Genomic DNA, 26,257 nt, shown 5'->3' on the forward strand with positions numbered 1-26,257 from the left:
CTTCCCCAGCCCTGCTTCACCTTAGGTACCCAACTACACTCCCCACCAGCCAGGCCCTTCTCCCTCTAAAGACAGAGAGTCTGTCTGCTCCTGGCCCACTGCCCTCTTATAAGGGCCAGCTGAGCCCTGATTGGGGTGTGGCCACAGCTGAGCCTGCTTCGCCCAGTCAGCCTGGGAACTGCTTGCTCCCAGCCACAGCCCTCTCCTAGGCTGTTTTAGGCCCTTCAGGGCAGGAGCTGGTGACCCCCCCGGCTACAAGCACACAGCAGGTAGCTATAACCATGGGGATGTTCTCTTCACTGAGATCCGACCTCATTAGTAAACTTCTCCAGCACCCTTTCAAACGACCAAAGGCACGTTCAATCATCATTCTGCACTTGCTGAGCCTATAACTATTCCTTACTGCTGTCCAGATGGCTGGTGTATGGCTTCATGAGCCATGGGAGCAAGGTCCCCCAGGATAACCATAGGCATCTCAACATCACCAATGTTAATTTTGTGGTCTGGAAAGCAAGTCCTGGATTGCACCTTTTTGAACAGACCCGAGTTTCTAAAGATGTGCGCATCATGAACCTTTCATGACCCTCCTACATTGGTGTTGGTGAAACACCCCCTGTGATCCACCAGCGCATGCAACACAATTGAAAAGTATCCCTCTCAGTTTATGTACTCTTTGGCAAGGTGGTCTGGTGCCAAGATGGGAATATGCTTGCCATCTATCGCCCCACCACAATTAGGGAACCATCCCCTATGTCCTGCACATTTCCCAGACTCACTACCCTTTGTAGCAGAAGTCGATTAACGGCCAGGCACACTTGAAGCAGAGCAGCTCCCACAGCTGATTTACCTACTCCAACTTGATTCCCCACTGACTGGTAACTGTCTGGCATTGCAAACTTCCAAATAGCGATTGCCACTCACTTCTCCACTGTCAGAGCAGCTCTCATTTTCGTCTTGCTGAACTGCAGGACAGGGAAAGCTCTGCACACAGTTCCTGGAAGGTGGCATTCCACATCTGAAAGTTCTACAGCCACTGCTCGTCATCTGGTACCCGCAAAACGATGCGGTCCCACCAGTCAGTGCTTGTTTCATGGGACCAGATACGGCGCTCAACAGAGTGCAGCTGCTCTGTGACTGCCAGCAGCAACTGTGAATTGTTTTCTTCAATGGCTTGCAGCAGGGCTGTTTGCAGGAAATTGCTATGTTCCACGCGGCGGACCCTACTTTGGCTCTGGAAATACTGCAGGAGAAAGCGCGAGATGTTTGAGATGCTTGCAGCAAGAGTGCACAGCTGAGCAGGCTCCATGCTTCTGGGGTTATGGCCTATGCACGGCAGTTTTAAGATGCGAAAACCACTGCGTTGTTTGCCATTGAGCACAGTGCATCATGGGATGCCGATGCAATGTTCCCATTCTTCCCCTGCGACAATGTTTTGGTCCCTTGTGGCATTGCACAAACTTCCCAAAACACACTGCAGCAAGTTGCACTTTGGGATAGCTACCCACGATGCACTGCTTTGTGCATCGATGCAGGCACTGCTAGTGAGGACGCACTCCACCGAGATAATGAGCATGGTGTGGCCACGTACAATCAACTTAATTAATTCAGAGGCTCGAGGTCAAATTAGATAAATCGACTTAATTTTGTAGTGTAGACAAGCCCTTAGATTTGCTAATCAGAAATAGGGATTATTCTAGGAACAAAGACCTTAAATGAATAACTTGCTACATGCGCCTGTAACTAGTATGCTGGGCATGAAGTCTGAAACAGGTTACTCAACCTGCCTCCAGCAGTTCTTGTAATAGTTGAGTGGTTTTTGGTATCCTATGATGTACTAGATTCAAGCCCTAATATTTTACAATGTATAGACTATGTGGAGATGCATAAAAAAGGAACGTATGGTCTGTAGCAAGATGGGAGGAGTTGGGGGGGGGGGGGGAGGAATACAGTAACAGTAGTTTGCCAGGGTGTCCTACAGGGTAAAATGATATAATAAACCCATCAAAATTTAAAGCTGGCCTAGGCAGCAATAGCTTGTGATGTAGTAGAAATGTCCATACGAGTAAGAAGCTCTCCTGATAGCTGCCTGTGATCTTGCTTCTTCCTGGTGTCTATTACAAATGGTTTAATTATTTATTGGAAATAATATTTGCTGTAAATATAGCTTGGTTTTTACTTCACAGATCATTCACAAACTGGTTCTGAGTTATTCTAGTTCATTTGTTATTTGTAAGTATCTGCCAAATAGATTATGCAAATAAATTTCATTATGGTTTGTTCATAAACTGCTCACAGTGATTATTCACTAATCATGTGTAGTCGTGAATAATTGGTCACCTAAATTACAGGGTATTTTTTGTGCTTCCTGGCTGGATGGCTCGAATAATACACACGATGAATAATTAATTCAAAATAACAAATAAAAGACTTATGGTGGGAATTTGCAAACTTGCTACAACTGATGAAACTTTTGGGATTCACAAGCATTTTCACAAATACCTCGCAGCTATCCAAATACCCAATCCCTACCAGTTAATAGGAAAATGATTTTGCAACTTTTATTCACTAAAATGTTCACAAATCATTTTTGAAACTGTATGACTCTTTATCCCCTTGTCTATCAGAGAAAATGTAGGCTTAATTACACAGAATTCACAAGTACCACATGGAGGTTTTTTCATATGCCTGCCATGTTTATTAGCGCGGGCTGCTGTCAAAGATGATAGGGATGTTTTTGCTTTACAACAATGCTGTTCCAACAATGTGGAGTCAGTCTGGGAGATATTGCTTGGTGTGTTTGTCAGTGCTCCGTGCTTGTGTCAAGATTCAGATTGTATATGATACCATAATACCAACTGAAATTCTACTGTGTAGTTCAGATGTGCCTGAGAGAAACCCCAGGATCCAAACACCTTCTGGGACTGAATTCATAGATATTTTTAATTTTTTTTTTAATTTTTATTTTTAATTCTATAACTTGGGTTGAACAGTATCTTTACTTTGCAGTGAATGTTTCTGTATACTTTACCAGCTTGTGCATCATCTCCTGCAGGAGACCATCAGGTAGCCTTTCGACTCCAAATATTACTCTGAGCATAACATGAGGCAAATCTCATACAGACTGCTACGTTAGTAGCTTCACAGAATTTGGGGGAGGTTCACCTAGTAAAAACCAACCATGTCCATGGACAAACAAATGGGTATTCCACTATATATCTCTTATGGATCAATTGGTTCCCAAGGAGATAAATTTAATGGAACATAATGCTTCAGTTCAGACTTGTAAGTGGCTAAATAATGTATTGCTTTCAAATAGAAAAAGAGGAATCTTTCCATCCTCCAGCCGTGACAATTGGAGCTTATCAAGTACATCCCCACTGGCAGGATATTTTATAGATTTAGTGGGCCAAATTCAGTGATGCCATAAGCAGCAGTGATGTAAGTTACATGCAGTGGGTAAGATTCCATTCTCATGTACATCAGAGATAGTGGGAGTAGCTGAGATCCAAATCTGACCCACTGCGTAAATTGATCAGAAAATGAGTATAACTGGGTGTAACTGGTGAGTATAAGTAGTGTAACTGTAGGGAATCAGGTATTTGGAGCATGATTGTAACTTGGGTGTTGGCAGCAGAAAGAAGAAAACTGAAGCTGGAAAAAGCAATTAAAAGGATGTTGAAAGAGAAATACACAGGACTAAATACTGTTCTCATTTACATGAGCGTCACTTCATTGAAGTCAGTGGAGCTGCACCTAACTTGGTGTGCATGTAGGGGAGATAGTGCATCTTAGATTTGTTTTGAAAACAGTTTTAAGAAAAAGAAAAACTTATATATTTTCTCATCCAAAGAATTTTTTGCTTTGGAAAGATAAAATGGATAGATTAGGTTCCTGCTTGAAGATGCTTAGTGTATAAAAACATGTATAGGTTTCAAATTGGTTTTGGTTAGGAATTGAGATGTACGTAATAAGGAAAGGAGATCTACCTTTTCAATGGATGCTGTGGAAAACAGGGAATGAAGAAATTGTATCTCTTCAATGCAAAGTACAAGACATTTCCTGAAGAGCTTTCTATTTAATTCAGATAATCAATGCTCAAATGAGGGTTATAATGATAAGTACTTATGCTATGCTGCCACTTTTATTACTGCCTGCAGGGAAAGAAGGGAAAATGCTGGAGTGTGGTATTGGTTTAAGTGGTGCACATGGCTTTGCACTGGGGTGGATTTCACCCTAACTGAGGGTACTGTGCCTAGGGGTCATGTAAATAAAGAAGGAAATAAGAACACACTAAAAGGGTCATTGCTACATATCGCAGGTTCAGCAGTATGATGACTCTGTTGACTCTCGGCTGGGTCCTGTGCAGATGTTGTTAATGACTACAACAGTGTACATTGCTTTAGGGTGTAATTTTAGTCCTCACTGAAGTCAGGTATTTGGAGCAGGACTGTAACTGAAGTCAGTCTTTCAACTGACTTTGCCAGGAACTGGATCAGGCCCTTAGTTGATCAAGGAGAAATGTTACACCCTTTCAAAGAGAGAGAGATGGTTCCAGAGCAGAAAAGCACAGAGATGGTGAAGACTTTGGGGCCAGGACTGTGCACCACTGTTGAGTTCCAGAGTCTGAGTGGAGCCTTTGAGCACCAGGGTAACAAAAGTATTTGATGATGATAAAAGTAAAGAATTATGTGCACAAGGGCAGCTGATGATAACACCCTGTTTGCTGAGCATGATTTAAATTAATGCCTATCAATAGGCAATGATGGCCATATCTTCAATTCAGAAACCCTAACCCAAACCCTAGCCATGAATAAATGGCTTTGCCAGCTAACACCAACGGAAAAAATATCCAATTCAAAAGTGAATGTAAATGTCAGCACTAAAAATCACAAACTACTTTGCTACATTTGGGTCATGCTAACAGTAACATGAATATATGGGAACCAGTTTTAATTATATTGTAACATGGGAAGCAAATCGAGCAATGTGAGTTTTTATCAGGGTTTTAAAAGTCTTTGGAAAAAATTTCATTCCCCTTGATTTTCAGAGAGTAGGGAGGGTAGAGGCAGGACTTTGCAAGGTAGCACATTTTGAAAGTGTTTAAAGCCTAAAAGCCTAAAAACAAAACAAAGACTGTTAAGAGTCAAATCATCTCACATCAGTTATTCTCTCAAAGGAAAATGGAAAGTCCAAGGCTGCATCTACACTAGCCATGTTAGGGATGGAGAACTCTTCCACCATTATTCTAGCGCTGCTATAGCTCTGCCATTGGTAGCCACAGTGGAGGTGCTAGTGTAGATGGCTACTGGTAGTCCTGCCACAGTGTTGTCTCGTCCTGGTTAGTCTTCATCTAGATGACATAGTGCTTTAAATATCAGTGGCTGCTGGCACTTTCTCTGTAGTTGACTTCAAGACCTGTGGTGACTCCCACCAGAATTTGTGAGCTCCTTCTCCTGTTTTGATCAGCTTACAGAGGGACCATTGCCGAGCAACACCAGTTGCTCTGCTTACCTTCCCCTGCTGGACTACAAAACCTGGGTCTGCTGCCTCCTCAGCCCTGTCAAACCCTGCTCGCACCAGAGCAAAGTAGCAAGTCAGGTCTCGGACTTTCATTCATCATCCCCCACATGGCAGTGGCATCAGTATCTTTAAGGAAACGATTATCCTGGTAATCATTTCTTGCTGCAAGTTTTTTGGATGGTAAAAGTTTATAACAATATAAAATACGACTACAACTTGCAGCAGTGAGCTACAGTAGATCAAGCCATCAGAGCTTCCTACAGCAAGTCTCTAGTCCCGCTGACAACACCACCTTATGTACTGCTATAAATAAAATCTTCAAGAGTGTAATAAAGGTGATGAACATGAACTGCATTTCACTATAATGGGATATGTTTTCTACTGAGACACAGAACATTAGGGAGTCTATGTAGAATAAATAGCCAGTGCTTCCCAATCTTTATGTCAAAAAGGAGACTATAGTACTGTGAATTGCAGTGTTCATTCAGAAGTATGAATGCTACTACCGTTAAATACTCTGATTTAGTTATGGCAGTGCTGCTATGGTTCAGGGGTTGATGGTATTTCTTTTATAAACCTTATTCTGAGGTGCTCCGAGGTCAACTTTTTTCATCAGCACTGTTTTCTAGTGTAGACTATAAATTCTCAAACAGGAGTAATTTGGGAGGATAAAATTACTTTAAAGGTGGTTTTTTGTTTTGATTTTTTACTTTTATGATGTCAAAAATGCTTCAGCCAAAATATCAGACTAAGGCCTAGATTTTTTTCAAGTTATTCGTGTGTTCCTCCACTCAGTGTTGCGATGTTTAACTGATTTAGGAGACTGTCTTAATCTCAAAAGTAATTTAGGTGCCCAACTCCCATTAATTTTAAAGATTAGGTGCCTAAATGCCTGTTACTTTTGAAAATGAGGCTTAGGCTCCTAAGTCAATTGGGCACTGCAACAATGAGTGGAATCACACCTATATAACTTTAAAAATCTGGTCTTAACTCCCTTTTTTCAAAAGTCAATTAGGGTCAAATTTTCAAGGTATTCAGGCACTTAAAGATAGGCACCTAACCTGCTTAGACACTTTTGTCAGTCCCATTAGGCGCCTAACTCCCATTGAAGCCAATTGGACCTAGGCCCCTAACTTGCTTAGGTGCTTTTGAAAATTCCATGAGGCACTTATTTGCATTTTAGGTGCCTAAATATCTTTGAAAATCTGGCCCATTAGGCTTCTAAGTCATGTAGGCACTTAATTTTTACCCTAAATCTTGATTCATTTGTTTGAAACTGTCACCTGCAGCGGCTAAATTGAAATACTTAGAATCAAATACAGCAAAAATGTTCCACAGATTTTATTCTAAGAATTATTCGCAGCTCCTAAATTTAACGTATAAAAGTAAGTGGAGTTAAAATATTGATTTCTCTTCAAGGTCAGTTATTCAGCATATATGACTCTTTCAAGTCTACATAGTTGAATTACATATCCTTATTTTTTAACCAGAAACCAAAATATATTTTCCGCTGTAGATTTGCAAAGCTGTGTGTATGCTCAAGTTCCCTTTAAATGATGGAAAATATTCATTCATGTGTCTTATTACAAGAGTATTCACCTGCTCTGCTATGCGTTGTTAGGCAACAGCATGGTTTTATTAAACTCTAATCCGCCCATTCCTGTATCTCAGCTTTTGTCATTTTAAGTCTTGGGCCAAATTTAGTAATGGGGTAAGTGAGTACAATTCCCAGTGGGAGTTGCACCTGTATATTCTGGGGTTAAATTTGTCCCTCTGTCTAGGTCTGCCTCTCTTCCATCTCAGCTTTGCAGCACAGAAAGGCTGGCTGGGAAGAAGAGCATTGAATGTTTAAAAGATGGATGAGGGCTCAGCTGAGACAGATCTGATAAGCTCTTTCAGTATAAAATTTTCTTTACGGCTGTTTTGCTCTTATGAAAAGATGCTAAATCTGAGTGGTTTGTTCATGTTACCTGGTCTCTGGAATAAAACTGTGGGCTCAAAATGTATCCTTTGAGAGTGGTTATATATTTCGCTACAATGCTGAGAGGCATCAACAGATAAAGAGCTCACTGTGTTATAGAGATTGGCTTGTAATCGCACAGTCTTGCTTTTTGTAAATGCTTTCAAAACTCAATTAAAAAAAAAAGAGACCCTAACTATAATCTCCCGCTGTGATTATAGTTAGGGTCTCTCTCTTATTTATATATATATATATACACACACACACACACAGGGAGAGTGCTAGCTATAATTTAATGTTACAGGCACTACATCATGGCTGCAGAAGTGATCTTAGCAATTTTTTTTAATTTATTTTTTTGCCACAGATAATCCTACTGATTCACCCACCCACCAAAAAATTACTTATTCCTGTTCCACCCTTTCCCCAAGGAAAAAAAAAAGCTAACGGACTTGTCAGGGACTGGGGCATGGGCAGCCATGCCTAATGGTCAGAGCTAAGGCTGGGAATGATCACATAGAAATTATCACAGCTGCAGTCTTAAGCACTGAGCAGTTGCTAGCAACAGCCATTGGTGGGCTTAAGAGTGGACCTGGCAATGTCACTTAGCCAATCAGGTGCTCTGGTCAATGAGGTGTTATAGTTGCAGTTAGTCAGCTGATCCAGGCTCAGCCGCAGGCCCTGATTTCTGACAGTTCTAGTCCCCCATCCTCACATCTCTCTGCATTAATCTGAATGAATGAGAAGAGAATCAGGTTAATTGAGTCAGATTAATGTCAAGACAGGCAGTTCAACTACCCTTCTACTGCCATATGTAGAGGGCTACTGTCCCAGCCAGGGTTCTGTTCACTTCTTCTGCACTGCATGTGAGCTCCAGATTGGGACAGAGTATTGGAGGTAGGAGAGTACAAAGGGTGGAGACCAGGGACTATGGATGTGATAGAATGAATGGGCGGGTGGGTGGTGAGGATATGAGGCCAAGACCTACAGTAGAAAAGGGGAAGAAAGGACTAGAGAAAATGTCTGGGAAAAGGAAGAGAGTACAGAAGCACAGAAAATGTGAGAAGGAGAAATCTGCACTCTCTTTCCTGCCCACACTCTCATCCTGTGAACGCTTCTCTCACTGCACACCTAAACATCCCCTCTTACTAAAATAATGGCAGGTCCTAGAGGCTCCAACTAAGATCAGGGCTCCTTTGTACTAGGTATTATACAAACACACAGTGAAAATACATCCCAATAGACACAGAATGGGACAGGAAACAGAGAGGTGCCTTCCCCTAGGTCACACAACAAATCAGTAGTAGAGCTGGGATTAGAACCCAGGTGACCTGAGTCCAATCTAGTGTCCTATCCACCACGCTAATTTGCATTTCTTGCTATAGGCTTTTCCCCTCCAAGACAAATATGCTGGAAATTGAGTGTGGTTATCTGGTTGCTCTATAAATTATCCTAAAAAATAAATACACTCTCAGACTATAAACATTTGCAGAAACTCAAACTCAGCTGATCTGTTTCAGAAATACCTATCTAATTTCTTTCAGATTAATCAAACAGTTGTATTTAAAGGTTAAATTCAGGTTCTACTGATATTACTGCAAATCCTAAGAGTTTTTCTTTACTCATTGAAGACCTCAATTGAGCCTTGGTTACATCACATTTCAAAAAGCTAATATTCTGAAGAAGCCAGCTGAAAGGTACAGTCAAGAAAATACTTAGTAGAACACACGTGTGTGGATAAATCTGCTGCAGTCTATTTTCTTTCCAGCTAGGGTGACCACTTGTCCCAATTTTACAGGGACAGTCCCAATTTTGGGGTCTTTTTTTTTATAGGCTCTTATTATCCCCCACCCCCTGTCCCGATTTTTCACACTTGTTGTCTGGTCACCTTATTTCCAGCACAATTAAAATTTCCTGGTGGTCATGAAGGTGGAGTTGGAATAATTTCAGCATGATTTTTTAACTCTGTGGTCAGTTCTCAGCCATCACTCATACTGGTTATTTGTTTGTCCAAGGCCTATGAGAGTTGCATGCCAGGCCCAGCTTTTGCGTTTTGAGGCAGGCCCTAAACTGTAAAGGATTCCTGCCCACTCATGGGTTAGGGAGCCTTGTGTTGATCTAAAGTAATGGTGCCTAGAGAATTGCACTTTTTAGTTTCTGGCTGCCTTAGTAAAGGAATTTTCTGTTACTTAAAAAGTTTATGGGGACCCATCAAGGGCTAGAGCTGTAGAGCCCAGTGCTTGGAGTAAAGCTGGCAGCCCGCGGACCAGACTGGACTAATACATTACAACACTCACAGCAATGCCGTGCAATAGGGCCAGTTCTAATAACTCCCTCACTGGAGTCAGCAGCACCTATGCTCTGATTTTCTCTGTCAGAGTTGTGATTTGTTCTGGTTCACATGCCAGGTATATTCTCTCTTAAATAACTGTGTGTAACTCTCATAGATGTTAATGGAAGTTTATAAATGCGCATCGTAAGTAAAGACCCCTGTGGCTAGCAAGGAAACTGCGTAAGAGTTGCAGCTGCTAGTCTCCCTCCTAAGAGACCAAGTGTCACTTCTGAAACATGTTCAGTTTTCTCAGTCGAGAACACGGGAAGTCACAAGGTTGCTTCTGATGTAGGGTCTCTCATGAGGCAGCACCGAGAACAGCCTTATCCATGTACATCTGCGTATTCCAGCTTCCCCCTTCTTATCTTTGGTGGTGGTATTATTATTGTATAAGTATTTTACAAACAGAGGGCAACTTTCTGTGCTAACGTACTTCCCCATACAATCCCATTGACTTTCATTGGGGTGTACAATGGATAAGAGAGGTTAGAATTTACTTTATCCAGAAAGACACTTAATCTGCCCCCAAAGAATTTACAATCTAAAATAGCTTGAGAGTTATGAATTGGACAGAGTGGGTGGTGGGTCTCCATCTAGCTATTAAAGTTCAAACATCATCATTAAAAAGTAAGTTCATTTACTTTTGGTGACATCATAGCAGAATTTTCAGAAGCCTTCTCAATCCATCGTTAACTTCACACTCTCAACAGCTGACCTCATAGGGATCTACTGCACACCTCTTCCATCCATCTCCACGCTGGTCATCCCCTACCATAGTGACCCACCACTTTTCCTGGCATGATAAGCTTATTTCTATCTCTATGCCCACAGTGACCAAAGTACTTAAGTCTGCACCTGTTGATTTCTGAGAGCAGTCTACTTCTCTCCAATGATATTTCTAACACTAAAAAGTACAGAAGATGGAATAAGTCTGTTCTTGCTAGGATCTGAATTAAGATTTCTCAGATCCAAAAGAAACTGGTTCAATACTTGAACTAAAAAAATATTATCATTATCAGTTGGTAATAAACATTGCCTCTTCTGGCTTTTCAACAACTACTAGGGGAAATCAGAACATGCTTATCTCATTTTAATAAAAATACAAGACCCTAATAGAGTGTTCCATCACTGTATATTGGGTGAAATTCAACCCTGCATGGAGGGCCAGGAGAAGGCATTTTTGTGATTTAAGTGATGCATAAAACATCAAAACTGGGATTAAGTGAGGCTTAAATGGTGAATAGACATTGTGCTTGCAGCTGCATCGTGTTAATTTCACCCAGTTTTGATTTTCATTAAAAGTTTGTGATCAAAACCAGAACTCAAGCAAAATTCATGTAGAGTTCACCCCACCCAACCATAGACTGCGATTTAAGTAAAGGGAAATGTTGCCATTGTCTTCAATGCAAGCAGAGTTAGGTATATATTTTGTAGGATTGAGACATACACTGCTCACAGTGACATCAGTATAACTCTGTTGCGCCTTTTTTTGCAAAATGTGAATAGAGTAACTTCAGTCATACTTGTGCAACTCCATTCTGCTAACTGTGAACAGTACTTGGCCAGGCCTGTTGACTTAGATTTTATTTAGGTCCTGGGGTAAAATAATTCATAGCAAGAAAAAACCAAATGTTACTGTTTGGTACAATGCGCAACAGATATGAAATACAAGAAAATAACTTCTTTGGTATCTGTTTTTTTTCTTTTCTTTGCAGAATATTACAACACTTCAATACAACTGCAGAAGATTACACTATCATTTTCACATCTGGAAGTACAGCTGCACTTAAGTTGGTAGCAGAAACATTCCCTTGGATACCTGAAGGCTCGGGGCACCCCAGCAGTCGATTTTGTTACCTAACTGACAGTCACACATCTGTGGTGGGTATGAGGGGGATAACTGCTGCGATGAATGTGTTATCTGTTCCAGTGAAACCCAAGGACATTTTATTATCTGAGAAAAACAGAGTACCAGCTAAAGAACAGAACTGCATGACACCTCATGTTTTCTGTTATCCAGCTCAGAGCAACTTTTCAGGTACCAAATATCCTCTTTCATGGATACAGGAGATAAAATCAGGAAAGCTCTGCCCCATCACAACACCAGGAAAGTGGTTTGTTCTACTGGATGCGGCTTCATATGTCAGTACCTCTCCATTAGACTTAACAGTTCACCAACCAGACTTTATCCCCATTTCATTCTATAAAATCTTTGGATTCCCTACTGGTTTAGGAGCATTGTTGGTAAACAACCAAATTGCACCCTTCTTGAGGAAAAGTTATTTTGGAGGTGGAACTGCAGCTGGGTACCTTGCAGGAGAAGAATTTTACTCCCCAAGACCATCCGTAGCAGAAAGGTAATGTGTTCTTTCGCAAAATCAGGATTTATGTGGATGTTGTTTGCATTAGAAAAGTGTGTGTGTTCTGGCAGTGCTTATTTATTAAACTATGAAATAAATCCATATTTATGTATGCAGTTGTAAAGAGCTCAATATCTAGCTTGGTTCCTTAGTATTTGAATATTCCTTTCTTATTAAAAATCCTCATTAAAAATATCCCATCCTTAGCTTGACATAGTTTGTTGTGACTGGTAAAAATACAAGCATTCAACTGGTGACATGAAAGCCAGTCAATGGCTTTATTTAATTTAGAACCGAAGACCTCACTGAAATAAAGCCATCTTTTGGAATCTCCAAATTCTGAACAAATAAACCACAGTAGGACATACATGGTGATAGGCCACAATTAAATTTGAAGTTAAGGTCCATAGGTATACCCAGTAAAGGGTTTTGGGATTGCTGTTACTAGGAGATTAATCAGAGTAAAAGTCTTTGTGCTTACAATACAGTATATTACATTGGGCAAATATTCCAAGGTCTGTTGTGATTCTTTGAGCAGGAGCTGTGCCTAGAGGAGGAGCAGTTCTCAGGGATGGAACGGAGGGTTGGCGTGTAAGGAAAGTTGGGGCTGTGGCCACGTTCCCCCTCTTCCCAGACACACGCCCCTCTGGGAACTGGAAAGCTGAGCTCAGTGATATTTGGGTTCTTCCCTCTACTCCCTCAGTGCTAGCAACCACCTACGTGGATGCACTGAAGAGATGTGGGTCCCTCCAGCGTTTCTCACATCCAGCACAAATGTACAGAGGGCAGGCTTAAGGTTAGCCTTTAATATTAAACTACAATAGTTGGAGGGGGGGAGGGGAATAGTATGTAAAACCAATTATGTCCGTCATTCATTTATAGAAATGACTATCATAATGCATACACATGTCAGCTGTACAAAAGCCTGTATCCGTAATAATTTACCTATCTCTGCTTTACATATAGTGCAAACGACTGCATGCATTCTTCACCTAACTGTATGTTAGACTAGATTTAGAATGTTCCATATGTGTGCAGTGGTACTTTCATTTTGGCTGCATTTTATAGTAGCAGGCTGTTTGTTATCTCCCGAATGATGATCGACACTGAATGATGATTGACACTGAAGGTACACTTAGTGTTTAGTTTTTAAAATATCTCCAACAGCGAGCTCAGTCTCTTGCTTCTCAGGCCAACAAGTGTTAGAAGTTGGAATCTCCATCTTTGGAGATTTTTAAGAGCAGGTTAGACAGACACTTGTCAGGGATAGTCTAGATAATACTTAGTCCTGCCTTGGTACAGGGGACTGGACTAGATGACCTCTCGAGGTTCCTTCCAGTCCTACAATTCTTTTATTCTAAGTATGATGGAGGTATTTGAAGGTAGTGGTGGTGGTGTGGGTAAATGACACCAAAATGATAGGATCTCAGGGAACCCCAGCCTCCCATTGAAAGCCAAGTATTAATGAGCATTAATTTGACCAATGCATATTTCAACTAGGGAGTACTGTATTTCTAGAGGTAATTGGGAATTGGTTGTTATGAGAATGTTATTCTTTGAAACTGACTGTGTGTAAAATAAAATGTTCTGAAATTTTTTTTGCCATTTTAAAAATGTCAGTCTGTCATTGAACAGAGATCTGTTTACAGCACTTATTTCAAAAATATTCAGCTGACAGTCCTATTATCAGCCATGCTATTTTGCCTAAAAGACTCTGACTGTGAGCTTTGGAGGCTGTGTCCTATTAAATCCAAAGAAGCTAGTTTTATTTATTTCCACTACATAGTTGGAAATAAGGGCATTTTCCAATTTGATTCCTCATCTAATTTTCAAATATGGGGGGCCTTAGATACCCAGACCCTACCTCTGCATACTCAAGCACATAAATTACCATTTCACATACCAAAGTATCAATATGAGTATCCGAATGCTGGATTTTAGTCATTGTGTTTGAATATTGATGTCTAACCCTTTATTGATTATATGAACTCATAATATTTTCTTGTTATTCACATTTAGCATATAGTCAGTGCTAGCCAGAATTGTAACGGTATTATGCCTGTCTACAGTTTTGACTATTGAGGCTGAAATTTTCAAAACTACATCAGGAATTTGCATGTTAAATTCCTATTAGAAATTAATGGGAACCTGTGTGGCTTTGAAAATCTCAGTCTGAATCTCTCAACTATTTATCAAGACATTTCTTTACAAGGTTATGAGATTTTGTTGTAAGTGTTATTTCTAGTCACAAGATTGGAACAGATCCAACTGTTGGGACCCAGCTGTTACGTTTAAAATGTACTTCCTGGCCATCATTGATAAGGCTAATATGCTAACCATATTTCTGGGCCCATGATTGTAGCAAATAGGGTCATCTGTGCTCATAGAGACAGTAACATTTGCCAAGTTATAACTCTGCCAGCTTCTATTATCAGATGCACCTCTTTGGGGCTCCTTCTGTCTTTTATCATTTGATATTTGAATATTTTTAAAGTGCTAGTCTCTTAAAAGTGCTAAAAAGTTCTTTTTAAAGTGCTAGCTTCACACTAGGAGGGAATATAAGAAGACATATTCAGATATATATTTTATTTCAGAAGGAAACTTGTTTTAAACTAAAAAATATTCACAAGGTAGATTAGAAAATGTATCTCGGAAACCCATCTGGCGGAAGGAATTCCCTGTCCACACATAATCAGGGCTTAGTTTACTAAGCAAACGGCTCCTTGCAAGGCTCTGTGAGATCTGAGTGGAGATTTATAAGGTAGTGGCTTGCTTGTCATTCCTTCTCAAGGCTGACACAATTGATACTTTTGCCTTATGGATACACTTTTGCTGATGTTACTTCCATATTGAGAGCACCAAAATAAGGTATAATTGACATCATCTTGGACTCTTTTAGATTCCATAGACTCACTTAAATTCACCTCTGATTTTTTCTCATTGTATGGTAGTAATCTCTCTTCCTATCCCTAAACACACTTAAAAACTTAGTTTTTTATATTTTCATCCATGTATCAAACAGCTTGACAGATTATCGTCGTTCAGCAATCTAGCCTCATTTTCTGTCTTTTTTTTTTTCTGCACAGCAGGGGATAATAACATAATATGATTTGTACAGTAAGTGTGGAGTGATAAAATATTCATCCTCTGCCCTATTTTTCCTTTGTATTTGGGATTGCTATTCCGATGCTGATCATTCTGGAACACTTAACTAAAAGACACCAGAAGCTGTTTCTATACCTGTCAATAGGATGGTTGTGTCTATCCACTAATCTGGAGTATCCCAACCTGTTAACTGCTTGTTTGGGGAGCACGTTACACTCAGAAATGAATCTTTTAAGAACAACCTTGAAATTCAGTACCCTGACATCCACTCCAGGGGCTACACAAGGACCAATGTACTACTTAGCTCCTACTTCAAACCCATCTTAAAGGGCAAGTTCTGATCACAGTATGTAGCCGAATTACCTTGGCTGGGTACCGCGGAGTGCTGCAGGAGCTGAAATCTCTGCTCAGGGGTGTGGAGCAGCAGTAGATCCACTCTTTGGAGGCTACTTCTGCTGACAGGCTGTTGTAAATAGCCCCTGTAGCTCTACTGCACTCCTTCTCTCGGCGGGAGGAAAAGACCAGAGGATCTATGTAGTGATGGATACTCTGGTCCACTCCCCGACTCTACTTTAAACACACTCTCCATACCAATAAGTGGGAATCTTCTATGCACCTGTGTTTCACATAGTGAGGGCATAATACCTAAATGGCTCTATCTAGAATCCTGCCTTCCCTATACTACAAAAGTACACTAGGTCCATGCCCACCGAGTAAAAGGCAATCTGTCCTTACTTACTTAATTGTAGATAGGGCTTGTATAGGGGTCTGTATCTGGATAAATTTCTTCCTTTCTAGCTAGTCCTTTATGTTCAAAGACTTTTGTTACTCTATTATTTCTACAGCACTATAGTATTTAAAGTGGTAAAGGTCCCTACCAAAAAAATCCTTGTTATTTTCTAAATTTCAAATTCACAGAATTACTAAGAAAAATTTACCCATCCCTAATGTATGTTCTCTCACTCTGTCTCTCCCCTCAGTTGCTTTAAGAAATGTGATTTTGGTGACTGGAAAGCTCAAAGGATCATTAAAGAGCTACAGAGACTTTAACCTCTAGGCAGTACTGGGTTTACTATGGTGCCAATGGTGCCGTTGCACTGGGCCCACACTCGGAAGGGGCCCATAGCAACTACATGTATATTTAAGGGTACACATCATGAATCGTGATAGCCTTCAATATAGAATGTGTGTATATATTAAGAATTTGGTGCTACATTTTTAAAAACAAACTATTTGAAAAGTGTATGCATATTTTACGTGCACATAATCATATTGTTATGGTATTGTAGTTTACATTTTATTTCTGCACTGCAATCATTTACAGTAAGGCGCATTTAGTCACACTGTCAATGGTGTAATGTGCGTATGCACGTACTGCAGTCTACTGCAGGCACGGATGAGGTGCAGAGCAGGAAACTATAAACATAGAATGAATGAACAAGTCCAAGTGATAAATAAAATAATTATGAAAAAACATTTAAGTGGCACTCACAAATGGAAGTGTAAAGCAGAATCAGAAGATCAGAATGCAAAACTGCATTGCTTAAGCAGTTACTTCATTAATAACAGTACAGAGACTCTCAGTGATTATATTAATAATACTAGCAGTACTTGTAACGATGATGAGCATGTAATTGATTATACTAGTATGGCAGCAGGTGCCACCTACATTGATCATGACTCTGAAGAACATGCTGTTTCTTCTAATTGAATCCTTTTGCCAAATAAAGAACACAGCAATAACCTGCTGCTGCAAAATACACCATCACGATTACCTTCCTCTGATGCTGCCCTGTGGACTGTTGATGTTTTCACTCAACAGTACTGCATAGACATGGGCCCCAATTTCTTCCGAAATTGTGATGGAAAATATTCAATGTCATCAAGACCACATAAGGATAGAACAAGGTAATTATAACTTTTTATGCTTTTTTATATATATATTGAGTCATTTTATGAGATCAAGTTTTTCCAGCAGGGGTTGACTTAACCATTAATTTTGTGAGACAATTGAAATAAACAGATTTTTGTTGTATCTAAATGTAAAAATGTACGTTCTAGGTTGCTCACTACTATACTATGAGCAGCTTACTCTCTTAATGTCCCACTAGTGTGCCTTTTTTCATCTCAAATGTTGGAGAGTATGCATTAATATTTAAATGTTTTTGATTTTAGGAAATTCTGGGATATAGCCTTCAAACAAGTGTCCCCGAATGTTGAAACTATTGAAAGACCTTGGCTCATATACTCGCCATTGACTGGCTATGTCTTCTGTTTTGTGTGCAAATTGTTTTCTCTGAACAGCACATCTGCACTAGCCAAGAGAGGATTTGGTTCATGGGATCACATTGGCAGACTTGGTGACCATGAAAGTTCTACTGAGCACCGACAAGCTCTCGCCCCTTATACAATACTTCTACATAGAGTGCTTCCGCTGACGTGCACGGGCTGAAATTGTGGAAAAGCAGCATCACTTGCCCCATAACCTCAGCCATGTGGAACGCAATGCCATCCACAGCCTCAGAAACAACTCTGACATCATAATCAAAAAGGCTGACAAAGGAGGTGCTGTTGTCATCATGAATAGGTCGGAATATGAACAAAAGGCTGCTCGGCAGCTCTCCAGCACCACTTTGTACAAGCCATTACCCTCTGATCCCACTGAGAGTTACCAAAAGAAACTACAGCATTTGCTCAAGAAACTCCCTGAAAAAGCACAAAATCAAATCCGCACAGACACACCCCTGGAACCCCGACCTGGGATATTCTATCTACTACCCAAGATCCATAAACCTGGAAATCCTGGGCGCCCCATCATCTCAGGTATTGGCACTCTGACAGCAGGATTGTCTGGCTATGTAGACTCCCTCCTCAGGCCCTACGCTACCAGCACTCCCAGCTACCTTCGAGACACCACTGACTTCCTCAGGAAACTACAATCCATCGGTGATCTTCCTGATAACACCATCCTTGCCACTATGGATGTAGAAGCCCTCTACACCAACATTCCACACAAAGATGGACTACAAGCCGTCAAGAACACTATCCCCGATAATGTTACGGCTAACCTTGTGACTTTGTCCTTACCCATAACTATTTTACATTTGGGGACAATGTATACCTTCAGATCAGCGGCACTGCTATGGGTACCTGCATGGCCCCACAGTATGCCAACATTTTTATGGCTGACTTAGAACAACGCTTCCTCAGCTCTCGTCCCCTAACGCCCCTACTCTACTTGCGCTATATTGATGACATCTTCATCATCTGGACCCATGGAAAAGAAGCCCTTGAGGAATTCCACCATGATTTCAACAATTTCCATCCCACCATCAACCTCAGCCTGGTCCAGTCCACACAAGAGATCCACTTCCTGGACACTACAGTGCTAATAAACAATGGTCACATAAACACCACCCTATACCGGAAACCTACTGACCGCTATTCCTACCTGCATGCCTCCAGCTTTCACCCTGACCACACCACACGATCCATCATCTACAGCCAAGCTCTGCGATACAACCGCATTTGCTCCAACCCCTCAGACAGAGACAAACACCTACAAGATCTCTGTCAAGCTTTCTTACAACTACAATACCCACCTGCGGAAGTGAAGAAACAGATTGATAGAGCCAGAAGAGTTCCCAGAAGTCACCTACTACAGGACAGGCCTAACAAAGAAAATAACAGAACACCACTAGCCGTCACCTTCAGCCCCCAACTAAAACCCCTCCAACGCATTATCAAGGATCTACAACCTATCCTGAAGGATGACCCAACACTCTCACAAATCTTGGGAGACAGGCCAGTCCTTGCCTACAGACAGCCCCCCAACCTGAAGCAAATACTCACCAACAACCACATACCACACAACAGAACCACTAACCCAGGAACTTATCCTTGCAACAAAGCCCGTTGCCAACTGTGCCCACATATCTATTCAGGGGACACCATCACAGGGCCTAATAACATCAGCCACACTATCAGAGGCTCGTTCACCTGCACATCCACCAATGTGATATATGCCATCATGTGCCAGCAATGCCCCTCTGCCATTTACATTGGTCAAACTGGACAGTCTCTACGTAAAAGAATAAATGGACACAAATCAGATGTCAAGAATTATAACATTCATAAACCAGTCGGAGAACACTTCAATCTCTCTGGTCACACAATCACAGACATGAAGGTCGCTATCTTAAAACAAAAAAACTTCAAATCCAGACTCCAGTGAGAAACTGCTGAATTGGAATTCATTTGCAAATTGGATACTATTAATTTAGGCTTAAATAGAGACTGGGAGTGGCTAAGTCATGATGCAAGGTAGCCTATTTCCCCTTGTTTTTTCCTACCCCCGCTCCCAGACGTTCTGGTTAAACTTGGATTTAAACTTGGAGAGTGGTCAGTTTGGATGAGCTATTGCCAGCAGGAGAGTGAGTTTGTGTGTGTGTCCCCGGGAAAAGGGGGGGGGGTGAGAGAGCCTGGATTTGTGCTGGAAATGGCTCACCTTGTTTACCATGCACATTGTAGGGAGAGTGGTCACTTTGGATGAGCTATTACCAGCAGGAGAGTGAGTTTGTGTGTGTATGGGGGTGGGGGGGTGAGAAAACCTGGATTTGTGCTGGAAATGGCCTACCTTGATTATCATGCACATTGTAGGGAGAGTGGTCACTTTGGATGAGCTATTACCAGCAGGAGAGTGAGTTTGTGTGTGTATGGGGGTGGGGGGGTGAGAAAACCTGGATTTGTGCTGGAAATGGCCCACCTTGATTATCATGCACATTGTAGGGAGAGTGGTCACTTTGGATAAGCTATTACCAGCAGGAGAGTGAGTTTGTGTGTGTGGTTTTTGGAGGGGGGTGAGAGAACCTGGATTTGTGCAGGAAATGGCCCACCTTGATTATCATACACATTGTGAAGAGAGTTGTCACTTTGGATGGGCTATTACCAGCAGGAGAGTGAGTTTGTGTGTGGGGGGGTGGAGGGTGAGAAAACCTGGATTTGTGCTGGAAATGGCCCAACTTGATGATCACTTTAGATAAGCTATTACCAGCAGGACAGTGGGGTGGGAGGAGGTATTGTTTCATGATCTCTGTGTGTATATAATGTCTGCTGCAGTTTCCACGGTATGCATCCGATGAAGTGAGCTGTAGCTCACGAAAGCTCATGCTCAAATAAATTGGTTAGTCTCTAAGGTGCCACAAGTACTCCTTTTCTTTTTGTGAATACAGACTAACACGGCTTTTACTCTGAAACTTATACAATGTGTTTATCAAAGACTCAAACCCTTGATAAACATATAGCAGGTGCATATATTGAAGAAAGAAATTACTGGACAGTGTTGAAGCAAGTCATATCAGCAATAACATTTCTGACAAAACAAGGTCTGCCACTGAGAGGGACTAATAAAATCTTTGGCTGTCTTAATAGTAGCAACTTCCTTGGCTGCTTAGAGTTCTTAGCAGAGTACGACCCTTTGCTGGCCTGCCAGCATTGATTCCATGCCAGATATTAGCCATACTGATCAGCTGACATTTACTGTATGCTATGTGCTGAATAACTGTACACCTGTGGAACAGTTCTGGAATTTTTCCAATTACATCCGCATACAGGTCTTCATCTGTTTAATTTCATCCATGAAACCCTAAGTGATGCACTAAATATCAATCTAAAGGACTGCAGAGGTCACACATACAACAATGCTAGTAACATGTCTGACACTTATTCTGCTGTGCAAGCTCGGGTAACTGCGGTCAACAAGAAAGCAGTGTACATCCCATGCATGACCCACTCACTTGATCTATGTGGTGTTCTTGCTGCAGAGTCATGCACTGATGTAATTAAATTTTTTTGATTTGTCCAAAAACATTGTGTTTTTTCTGAGGATCAACTTATCGCTGGAGCCTCTAGTGAGATTCTCTGAATGAGGAGACATCTGAGGCCAGTAAGAGAAAACTTTTCCCCAAGTGCCTCAGTGACACAAGGTGGTCAGCTTGAGCGGATGCACTTTGCAGTTTATCATGCAACCACAAAAGCTACAGATCTGTGCCTCAGGCTCTTGGTGTGGACACTCTGCAGAAGAGTGACACACAAGCAGAGGCAAACCCATTAGCTGAAACCATGGATCAGTTGGAGACTGCATTTTTGACAACAGTTTGGAGTAGTATCCTTACAAGAATAAACAAAACAAGTCAACTTCTGCAGTCTCAAACAATGGACTTAGGCACAGCTTGGCACTGCTGGGGTGACTATCTGAGTTTGTCGCAGCACAACGGAAAATTTTTGAGGAATACCATGAATTTGTGACCCCTTTAAGTTCTACAACTAACTTTCAATTAAAGTGGTAACATCATCCAAAGCATATGGCTGATGATAGCATAGGTGCTGGAACTAGGAATGTTGGGGGTGTGGCAGCACCCGCTGGTTTGAAGTGATTTCCATCATAGCCATTGAACAAAACTATAAACCCTGTATATCAGCACCCCCACTATAAAAATTGTTCTAGCACCTATGGATGATAGTGAAGACCCTGCTGTCATGCTGACTGGTGAAGAGAAGTTCAAAGTTGAATCATTCTCTGCCATAGTTGACTCACTTGTCAGCCATCTCAACAGAAGAATTCATGCATGTTCAGAACTAAACAACAGTTTCTGTTTTTTAACAGGTGACCTTGACAGTCTCCTTTGTCCGACTTGTCCTCGTCCATCCCTCCATGAATGCAAATGGATACCACACCATTCTATTTTGTTGTGAGCATGTTCTTTCCATTTCTGGCCAAAGAGTTTTGTCATGGGATCAGCCCAGCGCGTTTTCAGTCTGCCCAGCAATCACTTGTGGTCTCTGGGGATCCAGTCACTGATGTGGGTTGTCCATCTCTTGTCTTGCTTGTGGACTACATGACCCGCCCAGCTTTGCTTTGACCTTTTGAGTACTGCTGTTAAGGAGTCTCTCAGAAGTTTAATTGAATTCTATTCAGATGAACTCAATTAAAAGATCTCTGAAAAATGGGTACAGTGATGCTCACTTGTAAAGCAACTTGCCTCCAAGCCATTATCACAAGCTCTGCCTATATCACTGCAAATGCTGACCATAATGAACATGCATAATTTGCAAGCAGCCTTTCCAAATGTCTTTACTGCACTACGCATTTAAGTGACACTACCAGTCTCAAACTGCAATGGAGAAAGGTCTTTTTCACATTTAAAAAGTCTAAAAAGTGCTACAGTGGTTCAAGAAAGACTTGATAGTCTTACTCTATAGACTTCTCCCGTTTAATTGAAACATTTGCTGCAGCAAAGGCATGCTGAAAAATCTGAAGAAATTTTTCATCTCTGTAAATAGAACAATAGCTACATGCAATGGTTTTGTTGAGTAAGTTATTCATGTTAATACTTTTTATGTAATATGCAAATTACTTATCTGAAGCAAGACTAATATGAATAATGGCACTAAATAAAATGTATTAAAGTTTTTCATATTTTTTATTTTAAAACAGTTTTATGTCTGCCCCAATTTCATACAAAAAATTAATTCAAATCTTGGTAGTTCCTATGAGAAATGGTGCAATAGTGTGAAGGTTGCCTTTTAGTGGGAGCAGCACTTGGCTACTGTTTTGGCCAGGTTTAGCTTTTGTTAGCTGTTTTTACCCACGGTGTTTTATTTTGTATATTTTCTTTTACTGTATAATTTATTTTATGTACACTTGTGTGTATTCTTTTTGCCCTAGGGCTGCCATTGCTAGTACCCTAGTGGCAGCCACCTCCATCTGCAACTTAAATTTTTAAATAAAACCTGTGTGCTGTGTCAGACAACTTGTGTGTCAATCTCCTGTCTTTTATAATCCGTTCCCCATGGGGGCCCACAAAAATGTTTGGTGTCGGGCCCACAAAAGCTTAATCCGGTCCTGTCTCTAGGTCACCAGTTCAAATGCATCTCTAGTTGGAAGTTAGCAAAAACTATTTGATGGGTCTTTTAAAGGCCTTTGTAGAATGTACTGGTGGTCTCAGTCCAGTTTCTAGTTGATTAGAAACCATTATGAAACGACCACTACTGTTGACAGTCTTGTTGGCACTTGGCAGCATCAACAGAGACATCAAGGACTGACCAGGCTGCAGAAAATGAACTATCCTCCCCTGACAGCTGACAGGACTGTCGCGCCTGAGCTGAGCAGTGTAGGAAGCTCATGCTGCTGCTGTCCCTGTTCTAAGGATAAATAAAGCACTTCAATTTCCAGAGGTATCACTCTGTCAGCTTTCACAACCACCACCAAATTCACTCTAAAACAAAAGGTGTAAAAAGGAACAGGGACGTTTTGCTTGCTGAGTTAATATACATTCAGCTGACCTATTACTCTTTTCCTTCTCTGCTTCAAGTGTAAATATGTACCAGAAAGCCTCTTACAATTTAGTCTGTCATCTTTTTAGAGGTTTACAGCTTCTCTTTTAAAGCTTCTCCAAGAGATTGAAGGTGAAGACTTGATTCTAATTTGAGAGTAGGAACACCACATGGTCAAACATGTATCATGACAACTTGCTATTGTGATTGCAAACACACATCCTTGCTCAGGCAAAACTCCCTTATCTAAATTTGATCAAAGAGAAAAATCAAGTATAGGTGTGCATTGGAATTCCTTTCCTTCAAGTCTTGCTCTCATCCCGACAATACCTCATTTGAAATCCCATATATAACTCCACATTTGTTTTCTTTTAATAATAAAAAAAATCTGATTTTCTAGTTAATCTTAAGGTTGAGTTTGTGGTATGATGACTTTGGGCCAGGTTGGAGAAAGAGGCAGAATCAGGGGTGTGCGCAGGGATTTAAATGTGACTACTTTTGCAGGGGGGGGGGCACTTTAAACACCGGCCCCTACCCAATGCCCTGGGCCCTGCTTCCCGCACCCCATCTCGCAGACTGTGCTACCAGCCCAGCTTCCCTGCTCCTGGTGCCATCTAGTGGGGCTCAGCGAGAGTGCTAGCTGCAGGGCTTTTCCCAAGCACATCTCTTCAGCCACACTTAACCTGATTCCCACCCTAGCAGATTCGTGGGAGGGACTCCTGGGGCAGGAGCTATGGCAGAAGCTATGGGCTGTGGTGGAGATGATTATTGGAGGGCTCCATGCCCCTGCTTGGCCCCCCTTGTGCATGCTCCTGGGCAGAATTTGCCCCAATTGCCCAAGGAGACTCTGCCCTGTCACTCAGAAAACTAAAGCAAGAGGTCAGATGTAGGTTCCCAAGGAGACAGATTGCTGCCCAATCTGATTTATAAAAGCACCTGAGTTAGGATCTGTGACAGTGCCTAGCGAGCACCACCTCCTCTGCACCCACTAGGGCTGCTGTGGCAAGGAGAATCCAAACCTTTGCTGTTCTGGGTTCCCTAGGATGTGTTAAGCTTCTGGAGCCTCAGCAGTCTGCAGATCTGGGCCTCTCTGGTACATTTCCTGGGCAGTGGCTCTCAGTCTGCTATCCCTTCTCTGAAATGGGGCTCCTCATCTGACTTGCTCTAGGTCCCCAGGACCAGCACTGACCCCCAAGATACCCTAGTTTCTCTCCCAGAACTCCACCCAAAAGGTGTGAAGCTTCTGGTTTACTGTTTAACTCTCTCAGGGGCATGCAGCAGTTGTGAAGCAGTTAATACACAGTCACACACTTTGCACAGGAGTTTAATACCTTTATGCACTTTTATACTTAATCATGTAAAGCACAGGAGAGTACTAGTCATACAAAACAACAAGCTCTACACACGTCACCTGCTATTTCACCCTTTCCTATGGAGTCTTTGGGGGACAACCTGGGTCCAGGAAGCTAGGCAGGCAGGTTGTCCCCTGCCTCGTGCAGGATGCACTATGAAGAGAGTGGTCTCTCCCTCATGGACTGGAGAAAATTGTCCCACTAAGACCAACTTCTGCCCCTTTAAAACCTATAGCACCCTGTGTCAGGTGACACCCTTTCCCACATCCCCGCGTGAGTACAATCCCCTGCCAGGTGACTTTGTGGTTAAGGTGACTTCCTGGGAAGGGACCAGTCTTTTGTCTAGAGTGAGTAGATTTCTAACAATTGGGTAGTTAGTGTCAACTACCTCCTATTGTTATTCTTTTGCCACCAGCCTTTGGAATCTTACCCCAACATGGAGGCAAACAGACAATAGAAAAGACAAAAGGCTGCACATTCAAAATGAAATTTTCACCCCGACACAGATACACAGGGTTCATAATCTCACATGGAATTAATAAATTGTGCAGACATATTCCCAGATCCTCAGAGGCACCTAAATCCCATTGATTTTCGGTTGAAAAATGTCACCCACCTCTAATCTAGACTAGCACCTACAAATAGGTTAGCTAACTCAGGTTGACTGGCAGTCAACAACAGTAACTCTAGTTAAAACACAAGCAAAATTCCAGTGTAGACATGCCCTAAGTGACCAAATAAAAGGTATGCATGCAATACAGAGAACCCCTTCCTTTATTTATCAACAGTGCCTTTCCTACTTGAATATTCAACCCCTTGAGGATTTCTTTATTTATATATTTACATTTTCGGTGAATTGTACTGTGGATTTATTGTGATTGTGTTATGTCCCTCTGCATTTTCAGGCAATAATGCAGCTTTATTACTGAGAAATAATCACCCGGAATACTACTATGCTTAGGGTACATGCTGAATATTGAAAACACATATCAGCCAACGGTGGGCAAATCTTTCACTGCTGTTCACACAGAGTGCTCAAGATGATGTCTAGCTATAGGGCAGAGGGTGAACATAAGAACAGCCATACTGGGTCAGACCAAAGGTCCATCTAGCCCAGTATCCTGTCTTCCAACAGTGGCCAGAGCCAAGTGCCCCAGAGGGAATGAACAGAACAGGTCATCATCAAGTGATCCATCCCCATCGCCCATTCCTAGCTTCTGGCAAACAGAGGCTAGGGACACCATCCCTGCCCATCCTGTATAATAGGCATTGATGGACCTTTCTTCCATGAACT

At 41.6% G+C, this 26,257-nt stretch overlaps 1 protein-coding gene across 1 annotated transcript in view; it reads left to right on the forward strand.

Annotated features, from left to right (window-relative positions):
• Window positions 1-26,257, forward strand: part of MOCOS (molybdenum cofactor sulfurase) — a 403,086-nt gene that overhangs the window by 147,962 nt on the left and 228,867 nt on the right. The window contains exon 4 of the mRNA XM_073332641.2: window positions 11,528-12,169. Coding sequence (XP_073188742.1) covers window positions 11,528-12,169 — 642 coding nt within the window. The remainder of the gene's footprint in view (window positions 1-11,527; window positions 12,170-26,257) is intronic.

Source organism: Lepidochelys kempii, chromosome 2 (genome assembly GCF_965140285.1).
Source record: "Lepidochelys kempii isolate rLepKem1 chromosome 2, rLepKem1.hap1, whole genome shotgun sequence".
In the NCBI taxonomy this organism is placed as follows: Eukaryota; Metazoa; Chordata; order Testudines; family Cheloniidae; genus Lepidochelys; species Lepidochelys kempii.